The sequence below is a fragment of the Dermacentor variabilis genome, chromosome 2, assembly GCF_050947875.1.
Source record: "Dermacentor variabilis isolate Ectoservices chromosome 2, ASM5094787v1, whole genome shotgun sequence".
Taxonomy (NCBI): Eukaryota; Metazoa; Arthropoda; class Arachnida; order Ixodida; family Ixodidae; genus Dermacentor; species Dermacentor variabilis.
In genome coordinates, this window is record NC_134569.1 from 207,892,397 (window position 1) to 207,913,720 (window position 21,324).

Genomic DNA, 21,324 nt, shown 5'->3' on the forward strand with positions numbered 1-21,324 from the left:
TGATTGTAAATCAAAGGAACTAGACCGCCATTGAGGTCGAGAGAATCAAAAACATGCATGTCGTTGTGATCCTCCTAGATGGGCTTCGAGTCCCAAACAACGTCATGTGCGGAACAGCCCTATTGCCATGTTTGCTTTACAAACGACAAGTCGACGTTTGTCACGTCTGTGGCCGGGTCGGGCACAGGGCCGATGTATGCCACAGCAGCAAAGAAGAGAGAAGTAAATGCCACAACTCCTAAACGGCGCTGCAGAACTACGCAACTGCACCCCGAAATGCAAGCTCTGCGGGGCAATCACCCCACGGGCGACCGTTCGTGCAGACAAAGATTTCACATCCCATGTTGTGCGAAGACGCTGGAGAAGAAGACGAAACCGCTCTGACAGAGACGCCAACCCATACGAGGTCAATGACCCAGCGGCCATACAGCAGGATCCGGCAGGTGGCTCCATCCCCAAGCAGCGCTCCCAATCCAGAGGGCGCTCCCAATCTAGAGGGCGCTCCCAATCTAGAGGGCGCTCCCGCTCCAGGGGCCGATCCCGGTCGAGATCCAGCTCCAGGCGGCCCGGCAGGAAAATGACATGGACCGACATGGTCGGTAACAACGGTTCTGCACCGCCAACTTCAAAGCCAGGTAAGGCGCAGTCAGAGCATGTGGCAGACCCGCGAATACACACACTAGAGAGGGAAAACAAAGCACTCAAACAGGAACTAGCTGAACTCAGGGCAACCCTAGCCAGGCTAGAAGGCCGTATCTTAACAGACAACACACCGACACCCATCCCTCAATCATCAGGGACGATGGTCGCATCGTGTAGCACACACAAACGCAGGGCCGTCGTCATCCAAACCGATGACACATCTGACGTGGACGCGTCTATGTCTGATGTCAGCGAGGCTCCTTCTAACGCCTCCGTCAGTGACAACAAAGCTAAGAAGCACAGCAAGAAGAAGAAGAGCTAGTACAACGTATTTCAATCGGCAATTACTGAAATTAAGGAGGTACTCGCTCAAATCTGCGGCAGACTCGACTGCCTAGAAAGACCAATCGCTCATCCCAAAGCCACGAAAATAATCCCCACACCAGACCCAGGGCCCATGCCTGCCCTGGGACCCACACCTACGCCGCCCGCACCCTCCAAGCCACCAGGCTCAATGAGTGAGCCCAGCATAAATGGGGCCATACCAAACCAGTACAATGGATAACGCACCAGAATATTTCAAGATTTGGCAATGGAACTGTAACTCATTTAACAAAAAGAAATCTAACCTAACGCAATTTGTCAGATCATGTAAAGAAAAGCCATGCGTCATCATCCTACAAGAATGTGGGGCGGAAAAGAACATTCAAAACGTCCTTCTCGGGGTATAGGGTTTCCAGGCCGACCCTGGACCCAGAGTTCAAACAATCCAGGGGCGTTGCTACTCTCATCCGCAAAGATGTCAGCTTTGTGGAAAGAGGCACCCCGACGTACAAAAAAGGCCTGGAATCCATGCTCAAGTTATCCCCAGTCGGGCCCTAAAGACCAACCTTTACATATTAAACATCTACAGTTCCCCAACTGACAGACTCAGAAACTTTAACAAACTTCTCACATCGGTCGCGTCGCAAGCCAAGGACAGGCCACTGATTGTTGCCGGGGACTTCAATGCGCACAACACCGTCTGGGGTTACGCCACCAATGACAGGAAAGGAATTAACCTTGCCGAGTGTACGGACACCCTAGGCATGCAACTCATCACGGACTCAAGGTTTCCGTCGCGCAAAGGCAACTCGGTTCAGAGGGACACAACCCCGGACCTGACGTTCCTCAGGAACACTGATGGGTCGTGGGACAACCTGCAAGAGGACCTTGGCAGTGATCATTAAATCCTAAAAATCAACGTCCGCATCACACCCACTTCTCCCAAGAATTACACCTACGTCGACTGGGACCTCTTCAGAAGAATGAGGGTAATGCGGACCAACAAGGAGACACCTTCGAAGAGCTCCTGGAAAATCCGAAAATTACGGTGGCCAATGCCACTAAAGAAATAAGCGTGGATATGGAGGTGTCAGCCAAGGACTCCAGACTTGCACACCTCCTAGAGGCCAAGAACGTGCTAAGAGAAAGATGGAAACAGCAGAAGCTAAACAGGAGACTGAGGTATAAATTAACGAAAATCAACAAAGAGATTGAAGAACACTCCAGAAAGTTGAATGTGCAGCAATGGGACGAAGTGTGTAATGAGGCGGATGGTAAAATGAGAAGGGGCAGCAAGTGGAGCCTTCTTAAGAACCTATTCGCCAACAACAACAAACCAACCAAGAGTTTTGCCCGACTAACGATTGAAAGGCTCGTTCATCTTCACACGAAAGAAGGCACGAGTTCGCAAGACTTTGCTGACGCCCTGGCAGACATCTACCTACCAGTAGAGTGCAAATCTGTCCCGTGGAACGACCCGACACACGAGTACAAGGGGACACCTCAACTATTGCTGGATCGTCGTTTCGAAGTTTCGGAGATTGTGCACACCTTTCATGAACTAAACGGATGCTCGGCCCCCGGCCCAGACGGACTAACAAACAAGCTGCTCAGAAATCTAGATGACAAAGCCATACAAATCATTATGAGCAAAATTAACGAGGTATGGGCTGAAGGCCGGGTGCCGGACGAATGGCGAACTGCCCAATGTAGTCCTCATCCCCAAATCCAGAAAACCACTTCATGCAGAGAATCTGAGACCCATCTCCCTTACGTCGTGCCTTGGGAAGGTCGCAGAACCGGAAAGCACACTGAAGAACCGAAGAGCACACTGAAGAAAACGGCCTATTCCACCACAATCTCATAGGCTTCAGAAAATCACTATCCACACAAGACGCCATGCTACTCATCAGGAACGCCGTCATAGACAACAAATCCAGGGATGTAAAAGGCATCCTGGCGCTCGACCTAACGAAGGCTTTCGACACGGTCAGGCACGAGCACATCCTCAACGAAATCTCCACTTTAGATCTTGGAGTAAATTTCCACAATTTCGTAAGATCATTCTTGGATAACCGAACGGCTACCATAAACGTTGGACAAATCAGATGCAGAAAGCACATGCTAGGTAACATCGGTACCCCGCAAGGGTCAGTGCTTTCGCCGCTTCTTTTCAACATCGCAACGCATGATCTCACAAACAAACTTTCGAAAGTCCCGGGGGTAGGGCACCCGATTTACGCCGACGACATCACCATTTGATCTACGAGCGGCCCGCTACGCACTCTGGAGCAGAACCTACAGCAAGCGCTGGACACCATGGAAGCTTTTCTTGCAAACACGGGACTGAAGCTCTCCCCCAGCAAATCAGAGCTCCTTCTGTGCAAACAAGGCCCCAGGCTGAGACAGCCCCTTAGCTCCCTCCCCGTTCACCTACACACCACGGACGGAGGAAACATCACCAGGTGTAACACAATCAAGGTCCTGGGCATGGTCATTGGGGCTTACAGCAATGACAATGCAGAGGCACTAAAACGCATCACAAAGAGCACCCTCAACTTCACCAGGGTCATATCACGGGTCAGCAAAAGGGATGGCCTGAAAGAGGACAACCTCATGAAAGCATTTCATGCCTTCCTTATCAGCCACGTAACCTACGGCGCCCCTTCCTCAACTGGAAGAAGACAAAGCTGAATAAAATTAATACACTAATCAGAACAGGATTGAAAAAGGTCCCAAGCCTCCCTAGAAACACTAGCATGGAATGACTCCTCCAATTGGGGCTACACAACATGGCTACCAAACTCTTTGAGGCACAGTGAAACTCCCAAATTAGTCGGCTCTCACTCACAAGGGCGGGCATCGAGATCTTACTAGAAGCAGGCATACAGCCCCTCTTCATGCCACCAGAGAAGTCGCAACCATGCACAAACGCCAAGAGATCAATAACCGTTGATCCCATCCCACGAGACATACACCCCACCCACAACGAAGGGCGGAGAAAAGCGAGAGTGAAGGCAATCATTGACAACATCAAATGTAACGAAACGCAAGTCCTCTTCGTTGATGCGGCCAGATATTGGAATCGAGGCGCCTCTGTGGTGGACGCCCATTGCTCACTCGTCAACGCAGCCACGGTAGTTACCAACTTCACTCACGAAGCAGAAGAAATGGCCATTGCGGTGGCCCTTCGAAGCTGCAAAGGAGCGTCAGTCATTTACTCGGACTTAAGAACAGCTATTAGAACCATCTCGTCGGCCCTCGCCTCTAGGAAAGCAGCTACGGTTATCAACACCATCTTCTTCCAAGAAACGGGAGGAGACAACCTCACGTTTCCACACATCACATGGTTCCCGGCCCACATGGACAACATTTCCGAACCTCCTGACTGTAATCCGAACGAGCGGGCACACCAACTGGCGCGAGAGCTCACATTCCACGTCTGCAGTCCGCCCTCTCGCTTCAACCCAGCCTGGAGGGACCTAGACAACAAAGACCTGCTCGTATCAGACCACGAAATCACTTCAAATCATAGGTTATCAAGAAGAATTTTTCCTCCTCCTCACCCAAAGCTCAAAAAAGCACAGGCCGTCGCTTACAGACAGTTGCAGACTAGAACATACATCACACCAACAACACTAAGCAGGATCAATCCTGACCTTCCTACTGAATGCCCACACTGCGGCCACGAATACAAAAACTTCGAACACATGCTCTGGCTGTGCCCTGCCAACGCGAGCATGGACTTTCCCGACCAGTCTTCCTGGGACTCAGCGCTCAGAAGCACAGAGCTCATCGCTCAGCTCAAGGCTGTCCAGAGGGCCCGGGCCGTCACCGAAGGGCTCTGTCTATCGGCCCCGACCTGGGTGGCGCCGCCGGATTGATTTCCCCTCAGGACATAAAAAAGGTTCTAACTCACTCACTCACTTTGCTTTCAAATAAGGAATTAGACATGACGCTTCTAAATTCTCTTGGGAAGAAAAATCGAGGCGGGAGCTCGTCACAGCGAAGTTCTGGTGATGCAACTGTGCTGACAGATATCAGATAGTGCCTTCTACCAGAAGCACATGGAAGGCTGGCAGTGGAGTGACATCTTTCACTTTAAACACTGATGGTGCCCAAGAATTCCGCACTGTGCAAAAGTTCAGCAAAAAGCGACGAAAATGTGCCACAAAGCGAAAAAAATGTATTTCTGCCATTGATATAGACAATAGTGAGCGTCCGAACAGCAGCAAAGAGCTTGACATCGATGGAATGCGTGCCGGGAGCCGACGGGGATGCCATGGACGTTTCCTTGGCAGTTGCGATAGCTGCCCTGCAGGATGACGGAGCTGTGCCATCTGTGCAACTCAAGTGTACAAGGTTCGATTCCACTTTTTTGACGTGTGCAGATTGTGTAGTCCAGAACTCGCATCAGTTTTGGCAATAAAATGAAAAACGAAGTGCCTCGTGACTCAGGGCAGTGCCCCATATTCACCCACGATGCGTACAATTACAGATTTGGACGCCGTGAACAGCTTGTTGGAAGTTGCTGTTTGTGGGGTGTGCCGTGGATCACTGGCTACTTAAAGGAAAGTGCTATGCAGCAATTGTGGTTAACTTCGTTGGCAGTGGAGCTCACGATAAGTTGCAGGCTCGGCAAACTACAACCCATTTAAAATCAATCTTGTGGCATGTGCTGTGCAGACCACAGGAAATGGGCAGACTGCCCTAAAAATTTTTTTTCACAATAGGAGTTTCCCACAGAGGTTTGCATAAAAAGACATATGAGAATTACTTGAAAAGCAAGCTGAACCCAGCAGCAACCAGAGCATGCACGGAGAACTTCGAAAAGTGTGTTGCTACCATGAAAGAGCATTACAAACAGGTTAATTTTGGCAACACTGCAATTTGTTTTGATGGCACATGGCACACCAGAGGCCACACTTCTCACACTGGGGTGGCTACTGAGATGGCTACTAAGAACATCTCATACCCTGAGATGTTCTCAAGGTATGAGCATGATTATGTGGTTCCTCTCCAATTTCTGCCTTGGCTGCGAGTGTGGACCAAAACCATACCGCCCAGGTTATGCTGAATGGAAGGCAGAGTATTCATACTGAAAAATATAACCTGCAAGGGAGGCCAAATGAAAGTTGAGGCAGCAAAGGTACTGCTACAACATACACTCTCGCTACATGGCCTCAGGTACACTGCCATGCTCTGTGATGGGGACAGCAGGTCCTTTAATGCCATTGATGAAGCCAACGATTGTGGCTTTATTCAAGTTAAAAAAGAAGACTGCACAAATCATGTACAGAAGCGCATGGGCATGGCACTTCGTAACCTTGTGCAAAAGAACAAGTCTGATGAACATGAACAGCGCATTAATGGTGAAGGACGGCTGACCGGAGACCTGATTGCGAACATCTCCAGCTTTTATGGATAGGCTATCAAATCTTTTGCTAGAGACATCGACAAACTGCACAATGCAGTATGGGCCACATTCTATCACATTACGTTGACAGATGAGTGGCCCAATCACAACTTCTGTCCCCATGGTCGCAAGTCATTGTGCAAGTATAGCTCGGCTATGGCAAAGAATGAGCCACCACCAAAAACCAGGTAAAACCTGCCAGAAGCAGCCAGCAGTGCACTGCGTATAATCTGAGTTTCTGGCTGACAAAAAGCTTCTACAACAGTGCCAGTGATGGCAGACACAGAATGCCAATGAGGCACTGCACTGGGTGATTTGGAGCCCAGTTCCTAAAGACAAAAATGCATCATTGTTTGCAGTTGAGGCAGCAGTTGCTGAGGCAGTCATGCGCTTCAACCTTGGCACCCCTGACCAATTCAAGCATAGTGAGACAGCCGCAGTTAGAACAGACCTCTAAAGGTAGTCTGAGGGCCACTGAAAAGAACTGCCATTGCACTGTTGCTGCGGAGAGGAAGCGAGTGTCCTCGGTAGCCATTCAAGCAGCTCCAAAGTGGAGGAAACGAGGAAAGCCCCATCCAGATTACTCCCCTGGAGCCTTCTGAGAAAAGTGCTCACCAGTTAATTGCCTGTTGTATTGATGCCAGTGCTTCATATTGTTACACTAATATGTTTCAGTGTTCTTTAAAATTTTTGTTTGTATTTTTGAATCTTTCAGGGCAGCCAACAGTCAGCCCTTCAAACACAGCCACAAAGGACCAGCTTGCAACACATGCACTTGTCTTCATGCTAGCTGGGTTGACAAGCAGGAGGAAACAAGCTGTTGCTCATCAGCTCACATGTAAGTAGTGAACTAGTTCTGTTCAGAGTTGAAAGGACAACTAGCTTTAGCATCGGTTTAGTGTCTAAAGGACACCTAAACTATAGGATGTTTATTTGTCTGAGGCTTGTCACTATTTTTCCCAGGAATTAGAGGTGTAGGACCTTCATAAAAAAAAAATTTAACAGTCGAAAATATCAGGCCAGTACCCTTTTCAACAAGTCATGCTTGGTTACAATATTTTCATGTAATTTAATGTTGTTGTACAATTTGTGATTCTTTTCTTTTTTGTAGCTTCATCCTTTTATGCAGAAGTGAAAGGCTGCCTTTTCAACGTGATTAAGCATTTCGAAGCTGTTGGTATAACAGTCAGTGCAGTTGTGACTGACATGGGACCCGGTAACACGGCCATTTGGCGACTGTGCGGTATACAAGCCTGAAAATATGGGAAACCGAAAATATCCTTGTGGCAAAGGAAGGCAGCTGTACTTCCTTGCTGATGCCACTCATCTCTTGAAAAATCGGGGAGGGGGGGGGGGGGGTCATCTCATTCGAGGACAGGAAGTAATTCTACCATGACACCACTGCTAAAAAACACAACCTTCCCAGCCACAAGGTAAGCTTGCTGTATTGCCTAATAGTTTCACTGTAGCTTTTTGTTTTATGATGACAAGCCTTCTAGTAGGTTAAAAATACTATGTTGTCACTAACACCAACTCGCTTGTCAGAAGCCAAGCTAGCTGTATGATACGAGCCGCCGCAGTTTTGTTACCAGCGTGATAAGTGACATGCCAAGTGACGTCAGCAGGGGCTCTACAAAAAGAGAGTACCTGCATGTGTGCAGCCAGACAGCATTCTAGCTGCCGCCCAATAAAGTACTACACAGCCTTCTTATCGCTACTTGCTTTCTTGAATCCGCGAACATCACAACTGGCGACGAGGATGGCAGAAGGAAGGCAATACACAGGAAAGAAGCGCTGAGCTCGGCAACCAAGCACCGAGGCAACGCTCTGAGGAATGCTGGATGCATCCGCACCTACGAAACAAGGCAACAACACTTCTGAGATGGCAGCCTCCGGTCAGATTGGTCAAGTAGAAGCCTTCGATGAAACTGTGAGTGACTGGTTATCTTACGAAGAATGCCTGATTTCCTTCTTTCACTTGCTTTTGAAGGGTTCCGAATGGACGTGGGGACCAGCCCAAGAGCAAGCGCTGTTGTACGTCAAAGACGTTATCTCTTCGACACGCGTCATGGCTAACTATGAAGTAAAGTGCCCTACGATTCTTTCCACTGACGCGTCATCATTTGGTTTGGGGGCTGTACTGATGCAAGTTCAACCAAACAATCAAAAAAGATCTGTTGCACTTGCGTCACGCTCGTTGACACCTGCCAAAACCAGATACTCTCAGATTGAGAAGGAAGCGTTGGCAATGATTTGGGTGGCAGAACAATTTGAAGGGTACATTAAAGGTCTTGAAATTTTGTTTGAAACCGACCACAAACCACTTGTAACGTTGTTGGGAAAATCACCTTTAGATGTTTTGCCACCTCGTATTCAGTGCTTTCGCATGAGGCTTATGCGGTTCAGCTTTGCAGTTGTGCATATCCCGGGTAAGAGCCTCGTTATTGCAGATGTATTGTCTAGAGCCCCGATTGAGGGAAAACAAATTGATGCTCATGCGCTGAATGTTGGCGAAGTCACCAAGTTCGTTTCTGGCTGTTTGACAAATGCTGTCAAGGCTAGCCTTTTTAAACGAGTCAGAGCTGAACAAGCAGCCGATGAAGTCTGTCAAGCTCTCGTAAAATTCAGCCTGGAAGGCTGGCCAAAGTTCTCATCGCTGTCGATGGTCTTGCGTCCATACTGGCAGGAAAGAACAACACTGACAGTCGCTGAAGGCGTGCTACTCAAAGGTGTGCGGCTGGTGATCCCACAAAGATTACGCGCAGAGGTCTTGATGCGCTTGCAAGAGAGTCACCAAGGAATTGAAAATGCAGAGCTCGAACCAAAGAAGTCCGTATGGTGGCCTGGGTTGAGTTGCCAGCTGAGAGCTTTGGTGACCGATTGCCCAGTGTGCGCGGAGCACAGGGAACAAAAGTCGGAACCAATGATTTCGGCAACCACTCCACAGCGTTCTTGGCAAAAGCTAGGCATGGATCTCTGCCATATTGAGGGAAAATGGTATTTGGTGGTCGTAGATAATTTTTCTAGATACCCAGAGGTAGCCTTGCTATCTTCGACAAAAAGTGTCACTGTCATTATGCACCTCAAAAGTGTCTTTGCAAGACATGGCATACCAGAGGTTGTCATGTTGGATAATGGAACACAATTTGTATCTCAGGAATTTCAGTCGTTTGCTCGCGACTATGGCTTCCGCACTGTGACGACGAGCCCCAGATACCCCCAGGCAAACGGGGAAGTAGAAAGGATGGTCCAAACAATTAAACGGCTGATTATAAAAGCTAAGGACCCCTACCTTTCGCTGCTAGCGTACAGGGACACCCCGGGGCCACTTGGAAAAAGCCCTGCAGAGCTTCTGATGGGCAGGTGGCTACGCACAACAGTTCCTGTCCCTCTCAAGAGCCTTGTGCCCCAGAGGGTGAGCCTGAAAAAGTTCAGAGATCGCGATGTAACCATCCGACAGCGGCAGCGTAGGTACTTCAATAGTCGTCATAGGGCTCTTCCGCTGCCAGTCCTCAAACCAGGAGCGGAAGTATGGGTGACAGACTGCAAAGTGAAAGCGAGAGTCTTGCGTCTTGCACAACGTCCGAGGTCGTATGTAGTTAGAACTTCTACTGGTGTAGTTCGAAGAAGAAACAGGAAATTCCTGGTTAACTTTGTTTCCCAGCAGAATGACTGCAAGGAAGAAGGAGGTAGCTATGGGTTTCCGCAGGCATATGATAGTCGGGTAGAAATGGAACGGGAAACTAATCCATCTAAAAACAAGGCACCTGCTGATCCATCTAATACTACCTTGCCACGAACTGACCCTCCTGGATATAGAACGCGATTTGGCCGTCATTTCCAACCGCCAGACCGATATGGGTTCAGTAACTGATTGTTATTTTGTTTTGAGCATTGGTTGCTTCCATTAAAAAGTGTTCATCTTTTGTTGGCTGCAGTGCTAAGTTTCATTGCAAATACCGGTGTATCTTTTCAGAAAAAGGGGAGATGTGCTGATAGCGCCTGTGCCGCGTGTCATGTGTCTGCATTATCGGGCGCTCTCACCCTGATGCCTGAAATGTTGTCTGTCTGTGATGTCACTTGTCACATGAGTGCTTGCTATATAGATATGCTGCTTGTGTGAAATAAAGGTTGTTGCTGTTATCATGCCGGGAGGAGAGCCAGGCTCAGTTCCTTCCTGCCCGCCGCCCGGCTACGCTCGGTGTACGGCTAGGGCTGAAACACCACAGTTTACGTGGTCTTTGGACACGCGAGCCAGAAATGTGCCAAAAAGTGCCGCGATTTTACAACAGAAGGCAAAGGATTTTGCGTGTATCTTGGGCCATTACGATTTCAAGGCAAGCAACAGGTGGCTGCAGGGATTCAAGAGCTGGCACGGTGTCGTCGGAAGAGTAATCAGCGGCGAATCTGCCTCTGCAATGCTGCTGCTTTGTGGGTGGCTGACAAGCTGCCTGGAATTCTGAGTCGCTTCGAGGCGGCTGAGATCTACAATGCTGACGAGACAGCTCTATTTTATCGAATGCTTCCGGGACCGCACGCTAGCGTTAAAAGGTGATGAATGCCGAGGCGGAAAGCAGAGCAAGCTCCACATAATGATTCTGCTGTGCGCCAACCTCGACGGCACAGACAAGCAAGTCCCGCTAGTTGTCGGCAAAAGTGCCCGTCCAAGGTGTTTTAAGGGAACAAAGCATATGCCCGTGAAGCATGTGGCGAATTCCAAAGTTTCGATAACTCGGCCAACATTTTCTAAGTGGTTAAAGGAATTTAACCAGGACATCAAGTGGCAAGGCCATCAAGTTTGTCTACTGCTGGACAATTTCTCGGCGCACCACATCAAAGGCCTGCAGCTGTCGAATATTGAACTGCATTACTTCCTGGCCATTTGCACGTCCCTAATACAACCCCTGGACAAAGGGGTCATTAACAGTTGTAAATGCTGTTACTGGGGCCGACTAATCCTGAAGATACTTCTTGACATCCATCTGGATCGGGAGATGAAGATTGACATTTATCAAGCAGTTGAGATGCTTGCTGCCTCTTGGCAAGAGGTCAGGGCAGAAGTTATCGTAAGTTGCTTTTTGAAGGCTGGAATAGTCATAAACGGACAGGCTGGTGCCGACGAGGAGGGGGAGGAAGACCTTTCTACTCCGTCCAATGTGGCCGAAGCGTGGAACGGGCTACGTACTAACGGTGATGTACTCGACGACGTTGAATTGAGTAACTTTTTGTTTGCCGACAACGCCGCAGTGGCTTTACAGAAGAAATTACTGATGCAGCAGTAGCTGAAAGCGTGCAAAATCCTGGTGGCGGTGATGATGGTGCTTGTTAGGTAGATCTGTGTGACGTCCCTACTGCAAAGGAGGTGATGAATGCAATGGACGTTTTGCCCCGTTTCGTCGGCTCGCGCGACTATGAAGGAGCTTTACACGATTTTGCTTCTTTGGAAAGGCGTGTTGTGCCTTCACTCATGCAGAAGCAAGTGGAAATTACGCACTTTTTCACTGTAAAATAAATGCTTCAAGGGTGAGTTCCCTTTCACGGATATCTTGAGCCATTTGGTTTCGTTTCTGCATCACTCGTACGAGCCTTCCCGCGAAACCTGCATATAATGAAAACCTGCATGTGACGGAAAATTGCAAGCTTTTGTCAACTTCGTTATATTCAAGTTTAACTGTATTTACGGCGCCGTCTGTATATTTAAATAGCGCAGCAATTTCATAACTTTTTCTTTTCTGCCATGTGCTGCCACTATGTGGGAATACAGATAATTTTTTTCACATGCCTCCCTCTCTCGGTTTTTGTTGCATGGTTTGTTTTAGAGTTAGTTTGCTCCCGCACGTCTATATACTACTGCTCGCGCATGGCGCGCGGGCGGGCAGGCAGCAGTTTGAGTTTTGTTCCGCGGGTGGCTTCGGCTTTTTGCACTTGCGAAACTGATGGCTATCGTTACTAATCGCTCAAAGGACGACCACTTGTTCCTCACTTGTTTAGTGCTCACAGGGGTGCGCATAGGAAAGATGCCGCCATGCATGCGTTTCCACTGCTTTTTTTTTTTTTTTGAGACTCGCGAAAACTAATTGCCTCCGGTTGGTGATAAGACGAAGATTAGCGGAAGTTTGTCACACATCTTGCTTTTTTGACGGGCACACAACCACACAGTTTTCTTGAGTGCAGGCAACTACACAGTTCAATTACGCTATGGATGTACATATTAGTGTAAGAGCAGCATTTAAGTCTTGCGAAATATACTCGTGTGCGCATTTTTAAAGCCTTAAACTATGTGTATAACAATGCATCAAATATTTAATTCTTACAAGTTTGGTTCCTTTTTTTTATTGTTGTTATTCATGAATGAAGACTACATATATAGCAATGCAAAATATTTTTTTTTTTTTCACTTTACAGTCACCCTAGAAAAATTATGGTAATTTTTTCTTTTTTTAAAATAAGTCCCTAAGAAGAATTGGAATCTGCAATAAAAGAAATCGACCCTGGGCGGTTGCATATGGCAAAAAAAATTGACCGTCAAAGGGTTAACCTACCACCAGATGAACTGCAAAACAGCTCCCATTTTCATTTTTTTTTCTTTTTTTTTCCTTTCTACAGTTAGCCCTAATAAAACCATGAGAGATGCACAAGCCACGCTGTTCTAAAAACATGAAAAGCCTTCCTGTCGAGTACAGAGCGAACAGGAAAGCTTGGATAACCTCGATAGTTTTCGAAGTTGGCTGCAGCAGCTGTTATCCAGTGCCCCGTGCCACCACCAGATGGCTTGTGCACATTGAACAGTAGGTTAACCTACCAGCAGATGGACTGCAAGAGAGCTCCCATTTTCCTTTTTTCTTTTTCTTTCTACAGTTAGCCCTAATAAAACCACGAAACCATGCTGGGCATGTCACTTTAGCTGCATTTTACGCCGGATATTACAGTGGCAACTGCACGCGTACACCTGGTCCCTCAGGGCAGCGCATTCTGAAAGAAAGTCTTCTCAAGCTGCCTACATCAGATACATAAAAATAGAATAAAACACTTTAATTTATTTTGTGTCGCTCATGTCTCAGTTTGTGCAAGAAGTACATGTACTCGGACCACGGATGTACTCGCCGCACTTCGGTGCCAGCAGAAAAGACCTGAATGGCCACATGCAGTACATTAAGACAAGCAGGACGCTAACCAAAAACGTGAGAAGTGTCAAAAGGTGTCTCAGCTCCCACAAGCAAACTTTGCTCACTTCGACAACAAAAAACAATGCACAGCTCTTTTGTTTCCTTTTTTTTTTCACTAAGAATGTCGCCACCTGGTGACAACCATCTTCATCTGCTTCTTAAATGAATTTCTCTCTCTCTCTCTGCCTAGTTAACACATATCTCTCAACATTTCTTAATGCTACTTTTTTTGGTCAACGATCTTCAACATGAATCGGTGTCCAACCATGCTGGATGTTGTCTGACCATTGATCACAATGCGCCGCGTGAGGCTGGCACGTTGCGTGGACGGCCTCTGCCACGAAACATGCCACGGCGGATGGGGTTCTTGGGGGGCGAGACAATGTTGCCGCTGCGCAGAAGCATGGTGCTCCTAGTGGCTGATGTGTCCGCATTGCACGAGGCGCCGGCTCCACTCCAGGATGGCTCTTGCGGACTTGCAGCACTGCGATACGACAGTGCATTTCCACTAGAGGTGCAGCCCCAGGAGCAGTGGCACAAATCGGTGCAACGTAAATATACCTTTGCAATTACCGTATTTACTCGCATAATGATCGCACTTTTCTTGTCAGAAAAATTGACGCAAAATCAGGGTGCGAACATTACGCAGGTTAAATCTCCCGCAAAAAAAAATTTTTTTTGTCCCGCCAAACGCGGGACACCAAAACAAAAATGGCGGCCGGCAGAGCAAGCCATAGAGTTTCTCACTATAACATCATCATGATCATCATCATCATCAGCCTGGTTACGCCCACTGCAGGGCAAAGGCCTCTCCCATACTTCTCCAACAACCCCGGTCATGTACTAATTGTGGCCATGCCGTCCCTGCAAACTTCTTAATCTCATCCGCCCACCTAACCTTCTGCCGCCCCCTGCTACGCTTCCCTTCCCTTGGGATCCAGTCCGTAACCCTTAATGACCATCGGTTATCTTCCCTCCTCATTACATGTCCTGCCCATGCCCATTTCTTTTTCTTGATTTCAACTAAGATGTCATTAACTCGCGTTTGTTCCCTCACCCAATCTGCTCTTTTCTTATCCCTTAACGTTACACCTATCATTCTTCTTTCCATAGCTCGTTGTGTCGTCCTCAATTTGAGTAGAACCCTTTTAGTAAGCCTCCAGGTTTCTGCCCCGTAGGTGAGTACTGGTAAGACACAGCTATTATATACTTTTCTCTTGAGGGATAATGGCAACCTGCTGTTCATGATTTGGGAATGCCTGCCAAACGCACCCCAGCCCATTCTTATTCTTCTGATTATTTCCGTCTCATGATCCGGATCCGCCGTCACTACCTGCCCTAAGTAGATGTATTCCCTTACAACTTCCAGTGCCTCGCTGCCTATTGTAAATTGCTGTTCTCTCCCGAGACTGTTAAGCATTACTTTAGTTTTCTGCAGATTAATTTTTAGACCCACTCTTCTGCTTTGCCTCTCCAGGTCAGTGAGCATGCATTGCAATTGGTCCCCTGAGTTACTAAGCAAGGCAATATCATCAGCGAATCGCAAGTTACTAAGGTATTCTCCATTAACTTTTATCCCCAATTCTTCCCAATCCAGGTCTCTGAATACCTCCTGTAAACACGCTGTGAATAGCATTGGAGATATCGTATCTCCCTGCCTGACGCCTTTCTTTATTGGGATTTTGTTGCTTGCTTTATGGAGGACTACGGTGGCTGTGGAGCCGCTATAGATATCTTCCAGTATTTTTACATATGGCTCATCTACACCCTGATTCCGCAATGCCTCCATGACTGCTGAGGTTTCGACTGAATCAAACGCTTTCTCGTAATCAATGAAAGCTATATATAAGGGTTGGTTATATTCTGCACATTTCTCTATCACTTGATTGATAGTGTGAATATGGTCTATTGTTGAGTAGTCTTTACGGAATCCTGCCTGGTCCTTTGGTTGACAGAAGTCTAAGGTGTTCCTCATTCTATTTGCAATTACCTTAGTAAATACTTTGTAGGCAACGGACAGTAAGCTGATCGGTCTATAATTTTTCAAGTCTTTGGCGTCCCCTTTCTTATGGATTAGGATTATGTTAGCGTTCTTCCAAGATTCCGGTACGCTCGAGGTCATGAGGCATTGTGTATACAGGGTGGCCAGTTTCTCTAGAACAATCTGTCCACCATCCTTCAACAAATCTGCTGTTACCTGATCCTCCCCAGCTACCTTCCCCCTTTGCATATCTCCTAAGGCTTTCTTTACTTCTTCCGGCGTTACCTTCGGGATTTCGAATTCCTCTAGACTATTCTCTCTTCCATTATCGTTGTGGGTGACACTGGTACTGTATAAATCTCTATAGAACTCCTCAGCCACTTGAACTATCTCATCCCTATTAGTAATGATATTGCCGGCTTTGTCTCTTAACGCATACATCTGATTCTTGCCAATTACTAGTTTCTTCTTCACTGTTTTTAGGCTTCCTCCGTTCCTGAGAGCATGTTCAATTCTATCCATGTTATACTTCCTTATGTCAGCTGTCTTACGCTTGTTGATTAACTTCGAAAGTTCTGCCAGTTCTATTCTAGCTGTAGGGTTAGATGCTTTCATGCATTGGCGTTTCTTGATCAGATCTTTCGTCTCCTGCGATAGTTTGCTGGTATCCTGCCTAACGGAGTTACCACCGACTTCCATTGCACACTCCTTAATGATGCCCACAAGATTGTCGTTCATTGCTTCAACACTAAGGTCTTCTTCCTGAGTTAAAGCTGAATACCTGTTCTGTAGCTTGATCTGGAATTCCTCTATTTTCCCTCTTACCGCTAACTCATTGATCGGCTTCTTATGTACCAGTTTCTTCCGTTCCCTCCTCAGGTCTAGGCTAATTCGAGTTCTTACCATCCTGTGGTCACTGCAGCGCACCTTGCCGAGCACGTCCACATCTTGTATGATGCCAGGGTTAGCGCAGAGTATGAAGTCTATTTCGTTTCTAGTCTCGCCGTTCGGGCTCCTCCACGTCCACTTTCGGCTATCCCGCTTGCGGAAGAAGGTATTCATTATCCTCATATTATTCTGTTCCGCAAACTCTACTAATAACTCTCCCCTGCTATTCCTAGTGCCTATGCCATATTCCCCCACTGCCTTGTCTCCAGCCTGCTTCTTGCCTACCTTGGCATTAAAGTCGCCCATTAGTATAGTGTATTTAGTTTTCAGTCTACCCATCGCCGATTCCACGTCTTCATAGAAGCTTTCGACTTCCTGGTCATCATGACTGGACGTAGGGGCGTAGACCTGTACAATCTTCATTTTGTACCTCTTATTAAGTTTCACAACAAGACCTGCCACCCTCTCGTTAATGCTATAGAATTCCTGTATGTTACCAGCTATATTCTTATTAACCAGGAATCCGACTCCTAGTTCTCTTCTCTCCGCTAAGCCCCGGTAGCACAGGACATGCCCGCTATTTAGCACTGTATATGCTTCTGTTGGCCTCCTAACTTCACTGAGCCCTATTATATCCCATTTACTGCCCTCTAATTCCTCTAGTAGCACTGCTAGACTCGCCTCACTAGATAACGTTCTAGCGTTAAACGTTGCCAGGTTCATATTCCAATGGCGGCCTGTCCGGACAGAGGGAAACACCTAGAGGGAAATATGGAGCCACCGTCTATGGGAGTTTCTTAAGGGGACACCGTGCCATCATGGGAATGACGGTATAAGTGTCTGCGAGGCTCGTGTTGGCTAGTGTTATAAGAGGCTTCGTGTAAAACGTGGATATGGCTACACAAATAGTGCGTTCTCAAAGTAAAATCTTCATAAAATGTTTCCATTCACGCATATTACATCTTTACTCCCCTACAATGCATGACCAAGCGAAGAAAAGCAAGAACAGACGACAAACTGTTTCAAAGCAAGCGCAGACCTTGTCGTCTGTCTTCCAACTTTAGTGGCCTGCTGACACATTCTACGTAACATATAATTGTACACGCAATAACAAGTTCTTATAATTAAACAAAACGTTTTTGCATAATAATAAAACTAAAACAGCTTTTTATGTGTTGTTTTAGTAGAACATAAATCATTGTGACAGACGGAACAGTGAGTGCCAAGCGCGTATTCAAGGTGTCCTGTCTCTCCAAGAACGATGCCAATCTGAAGTCACAATATACCGGCATTCACATGCATACCACAGTGCAGCAGTGCCAGATTTCCCTCTAGGTAATGTAGTGAGAAACTCTATGGAGCAAGCCGAACGCGCTGAACGAGACTTTTTTTTTTCTTTTAGTGAGTACATTACGTGCATTGAAACAGTTTCTTCCATATCAGTACTGAGCAATACCGTTAATATCGGCAAGTTTGCGGCAATAACGTAGCCATGTGCACTTTGAGGGGCAGAAACAGATGGGCGCGCTTAGCTGCCAGTGACATAGAAACACATGGCCGGCAAGCTGCGGAAACTGCGGCATCTGTCTTCACTACTATCCTAATACGGCACGTTTCCGCTAAGGGTGGGCGAATATCTTAGCTGCATTACAAGCGACGGCGTATGAATAGGGTACTCTTATAACGTATCAGTGTAAACGTGGCTACTATCGTTGGAGGCTACTGTCGTTGCCACTAGCGATTTGTTGCGTGCCCACGAGTGCAGATGAAAAGAATTGAAAGGCGCCTTTTTTGTTGTTGTTGACCACAACCCTTATAACGCCTACACATAATAAAGGCAAGTTTGGTTGCAGCTGTTTTTTAGTCATGGAAGTGCGGAAAGTGATGAACGTAATGAAATGAGGCACCTACTTAAGTATGTTTGGTGCACGCAGACCACTTGGCTTGTCTTGAAGAGTCGTTGGCATAGCATTTGACAGATGGTAAGCGCAATCATTATTAGCTAGACATGGCACACGACATATCGCTGTGACAAGTTCGGGGTGCGATCATTACAAGGGAAATAAGAAAAAATCAAATTTTGACAACAAAATTCAGGGGTGCGATCATTACGTGAGTGCGATCATTAAGCGAGTAAATACGGTATGCTGTACTGGAGGACAAAGCTTGCCTTCTGCTCCCTCACGAGCTCTGGCAACCAGTGATCGTTATGTTTAGAACAGGTTAATGCCGACAAGTAACTGAGTATGGCACAATGGCATTGGACTAGCTTGGCAGGTGGTGACAGATGTAAAGAGGTGATCTCGCAGGGGAACAGTCCCAAGGTGCCTAGTCAACCATGCAAGTCATCACAAATTGAAGGGGAAAAGAATGACCGACATCCTACCCCACTTTTGATGCCACTGAGATTACTACATGATGACACATTCAGCCTTCAATCAAGCAAACATACAAATGCCAGCTGCCACTGAAAGAGTAGTGTCACAAGGGTTTGGGGAGACTATCAGAAAAATTTTTCGTGGACAGAACTTTTTCTTTCTTTTTTAAAATTTGGCATGGCATTAGCAAAATTAGAGAAAAAGCCTGAATTCATAAAATTTATTAAAAGTTCAGGAGAGTAGCAGGTACATGTTTATGTGCATAAGACACTCTCTCCCTCCCTCCAGCAGACATTTCTTCAACCAATGTCGACCACAAACATTTTTCAGGCATTTTATGCAAAACTCTTAGTGCTGACGAGGATTATGCACAAATTCAACACCCCATACATATATGTACAATACACAACGTGCACACTACAGGAGTGCTTACGGAAAATTTCAATCAAGAAAAGTCGCGGTACACGGTAACTGAACGTCAACTTATCGAGGGTATCAAAAAACAAACAAACGCTTACTACGTCAACACACTTTTATCTATTTAATTTATCAGCAAATCCTGTTTCTACTAGGAACAAAAGCAGTGTGGAAGCTACAATTCTGATCATCTTGAGACTGATTAGCCGCTCGCAGCAGCAAAGGCCTTGCGACTTCCTTCATAGCACGGCCGTCTTCATCCAAGACTCGCTTTTCAAAACTGTGCGAACACTCCGACTATCTTTTCACCAGTGAGCTGGTCACCAACAGATTGTCCATCCATCGTGATGTATCCCGCGCTCTTCACCCTCGACAGCTTCCGCAATGTTTGTGACATTGGGCACGCAGCCATTGCTGAGAGTCAAAACGGAACTGCTATATTACTATTATGGGTAAGCCTTTTTTTTTTTTTCGAAAATGTAGCCCGAAATGGGGGAGGGGGGGGGGGAGCTAGTGACCTATAATCATGACCAAAGAATCTCGACCTATATTCTTGAACAAAGCTAGTAAAAGACTCTAGAGGAGTTACTCCGTCGCACCCAACATAAAGAGTGTAAATGTTCAAAGCCAGTCTAGAGATATTCAGACTGAATTGAAGAAATGCTGCATATCTGATGCACACAAACCACGTCATTTGGGGTGCAAAGGACACCTGCGGAACATCCGACGCGGACTAGTTCTCTGGAAGTTCCGACGAAGCTGAAGCTTGTGGTATCGAAAGCGAGACAGGGGCTGAGCTTATGGTAAATAGAGAGGAACTTCAATTATGCGTCCCCCATTCATCTGACGACTTGCATTTTACAACGAATTGGTTTGGTCCCGGCAAAACCCCCACAGAAATAATGTATTAAATGTCTTGATTATATGACTGAATTTTAAGCTGACCCCATGTCGTACAATGCTTCTCTGGTAACGTCTGAGAAAAAAGGAAAGCCCTAAACAAACACAGACTGGCATGTGAGCACACTGCAGCCAGCTGATAACAGATTACATTTGCATTACATTCAGATGGCGGCAAAATTTGCAATTTTAAAACAAATATCCCAAGTTCCACGGTACTTAGCGTTATGTTGACAACCTGTGCCTTTGCGTATCCATCCAATCTATAGAAAAGTCGACCCAAGTCAAAACTTGTTTTTTGTTGGAATCGACACCAACTGTACTAGGGTTACAGTTACAGCATAGGTCACGGTGCTGCAGTGCCATGTAGTCTTTCGCACTTTGACTCCGCTTATTCGTGATACTATGGCGATATAGCGTATTCGATATGAGGCCCGCTTTGAAAGACAAGCAATTTTCATGGGGAAGAAGTAGGGAAACTCTGCCGTGGCTCATCCTCAACAATTTGCGCATGGCAGGACCAGTGGGAGGCGCTCTTTAAATGCGAGGCTGGTTGGAAGGGCCCTGTAGACCTCTTAGTGCCTAGGACCATCCCCGAATGAAATGGCTGTGTGGCCTCTTATGTAGTGCTCAATCTCAAACAAGCTCGAAAGTGACGTAATCTCGTGCGATCGCTTATAGAGATAGCTTCGCTTTCGCGAGACTCAGCTTGTCCTGGTACCGAACCCCTCAAAGTATATGGTCGATAGTGCTCTTGGCACTGATAACTAGCTTGGCACAAGGTCAGAAACACTTGCCGAGGACACGTTTGGTGCTGACTCACGCAAAATTTCGCAAATGTGAAACTATCTCCGAAGGGGATTGTCCAAGAAAAGCTGTCTCCACCTCACGATAAGTGAAGAGAACTTGCTCCCGAAATGTCTGTTCCTTCAACTTACGTGGCAGTGTTGCGCAGCGCCTACAACATTTGGCGGTTTCTTTGTGCACACGACGATGTCGGCGAGTTGTTGCCAGATGTTGCAGCTCTCGAGAGGAAGCCAATGCATCGTGGCTGGGCAAGCATCTAGAAAAATATCACTGATTTTTTTTTTTAAAGGTGAGAATAAAGATTTTCTTACACCTCTAATTAAATGCTTGATTGTCATTTTTTAAGAATAATTTAATCTTCCTTCCTTGGAGCAGTGCAGGTTCGTGCCGAGGACTTATTCAGGC

The 21,324-nt window shown here is 46.8% G+C and overlaps 1 protein-coding gene across 5 annotated transcripts in view; it reads right to left on the reverse strand.

Annotated features, from left to right (window-relative positions):
* The window catches only part of LOC142573066 (uncharacterized), a 241,610-nt gene that overhangs the window by 86,198 nt on the left and 134,088 nt on the right, over window positions 1-21,324 (reverse strand). For 4 of the 5 annotated variants that reach the window (XM_075682583.1, XM_075682582.1, XM_075682579.1 and 1 more), the window contains exon 17: window positions 13,400-14,032. In XM_075682583.1, coding sequence (XP_075538698.1) covers window positions 13,840-14,032 — 193 coding nt within the window. In that variant the 3' untranslated portion in view covers window positions 13,400-13,839. Of the gene's footprint in view, window positions 1-13,399; window positions 14,033-21,324 lie in introns of those variants that run through there. The other variant, XM_075682580.1, reaches the window with a different exon arrangement.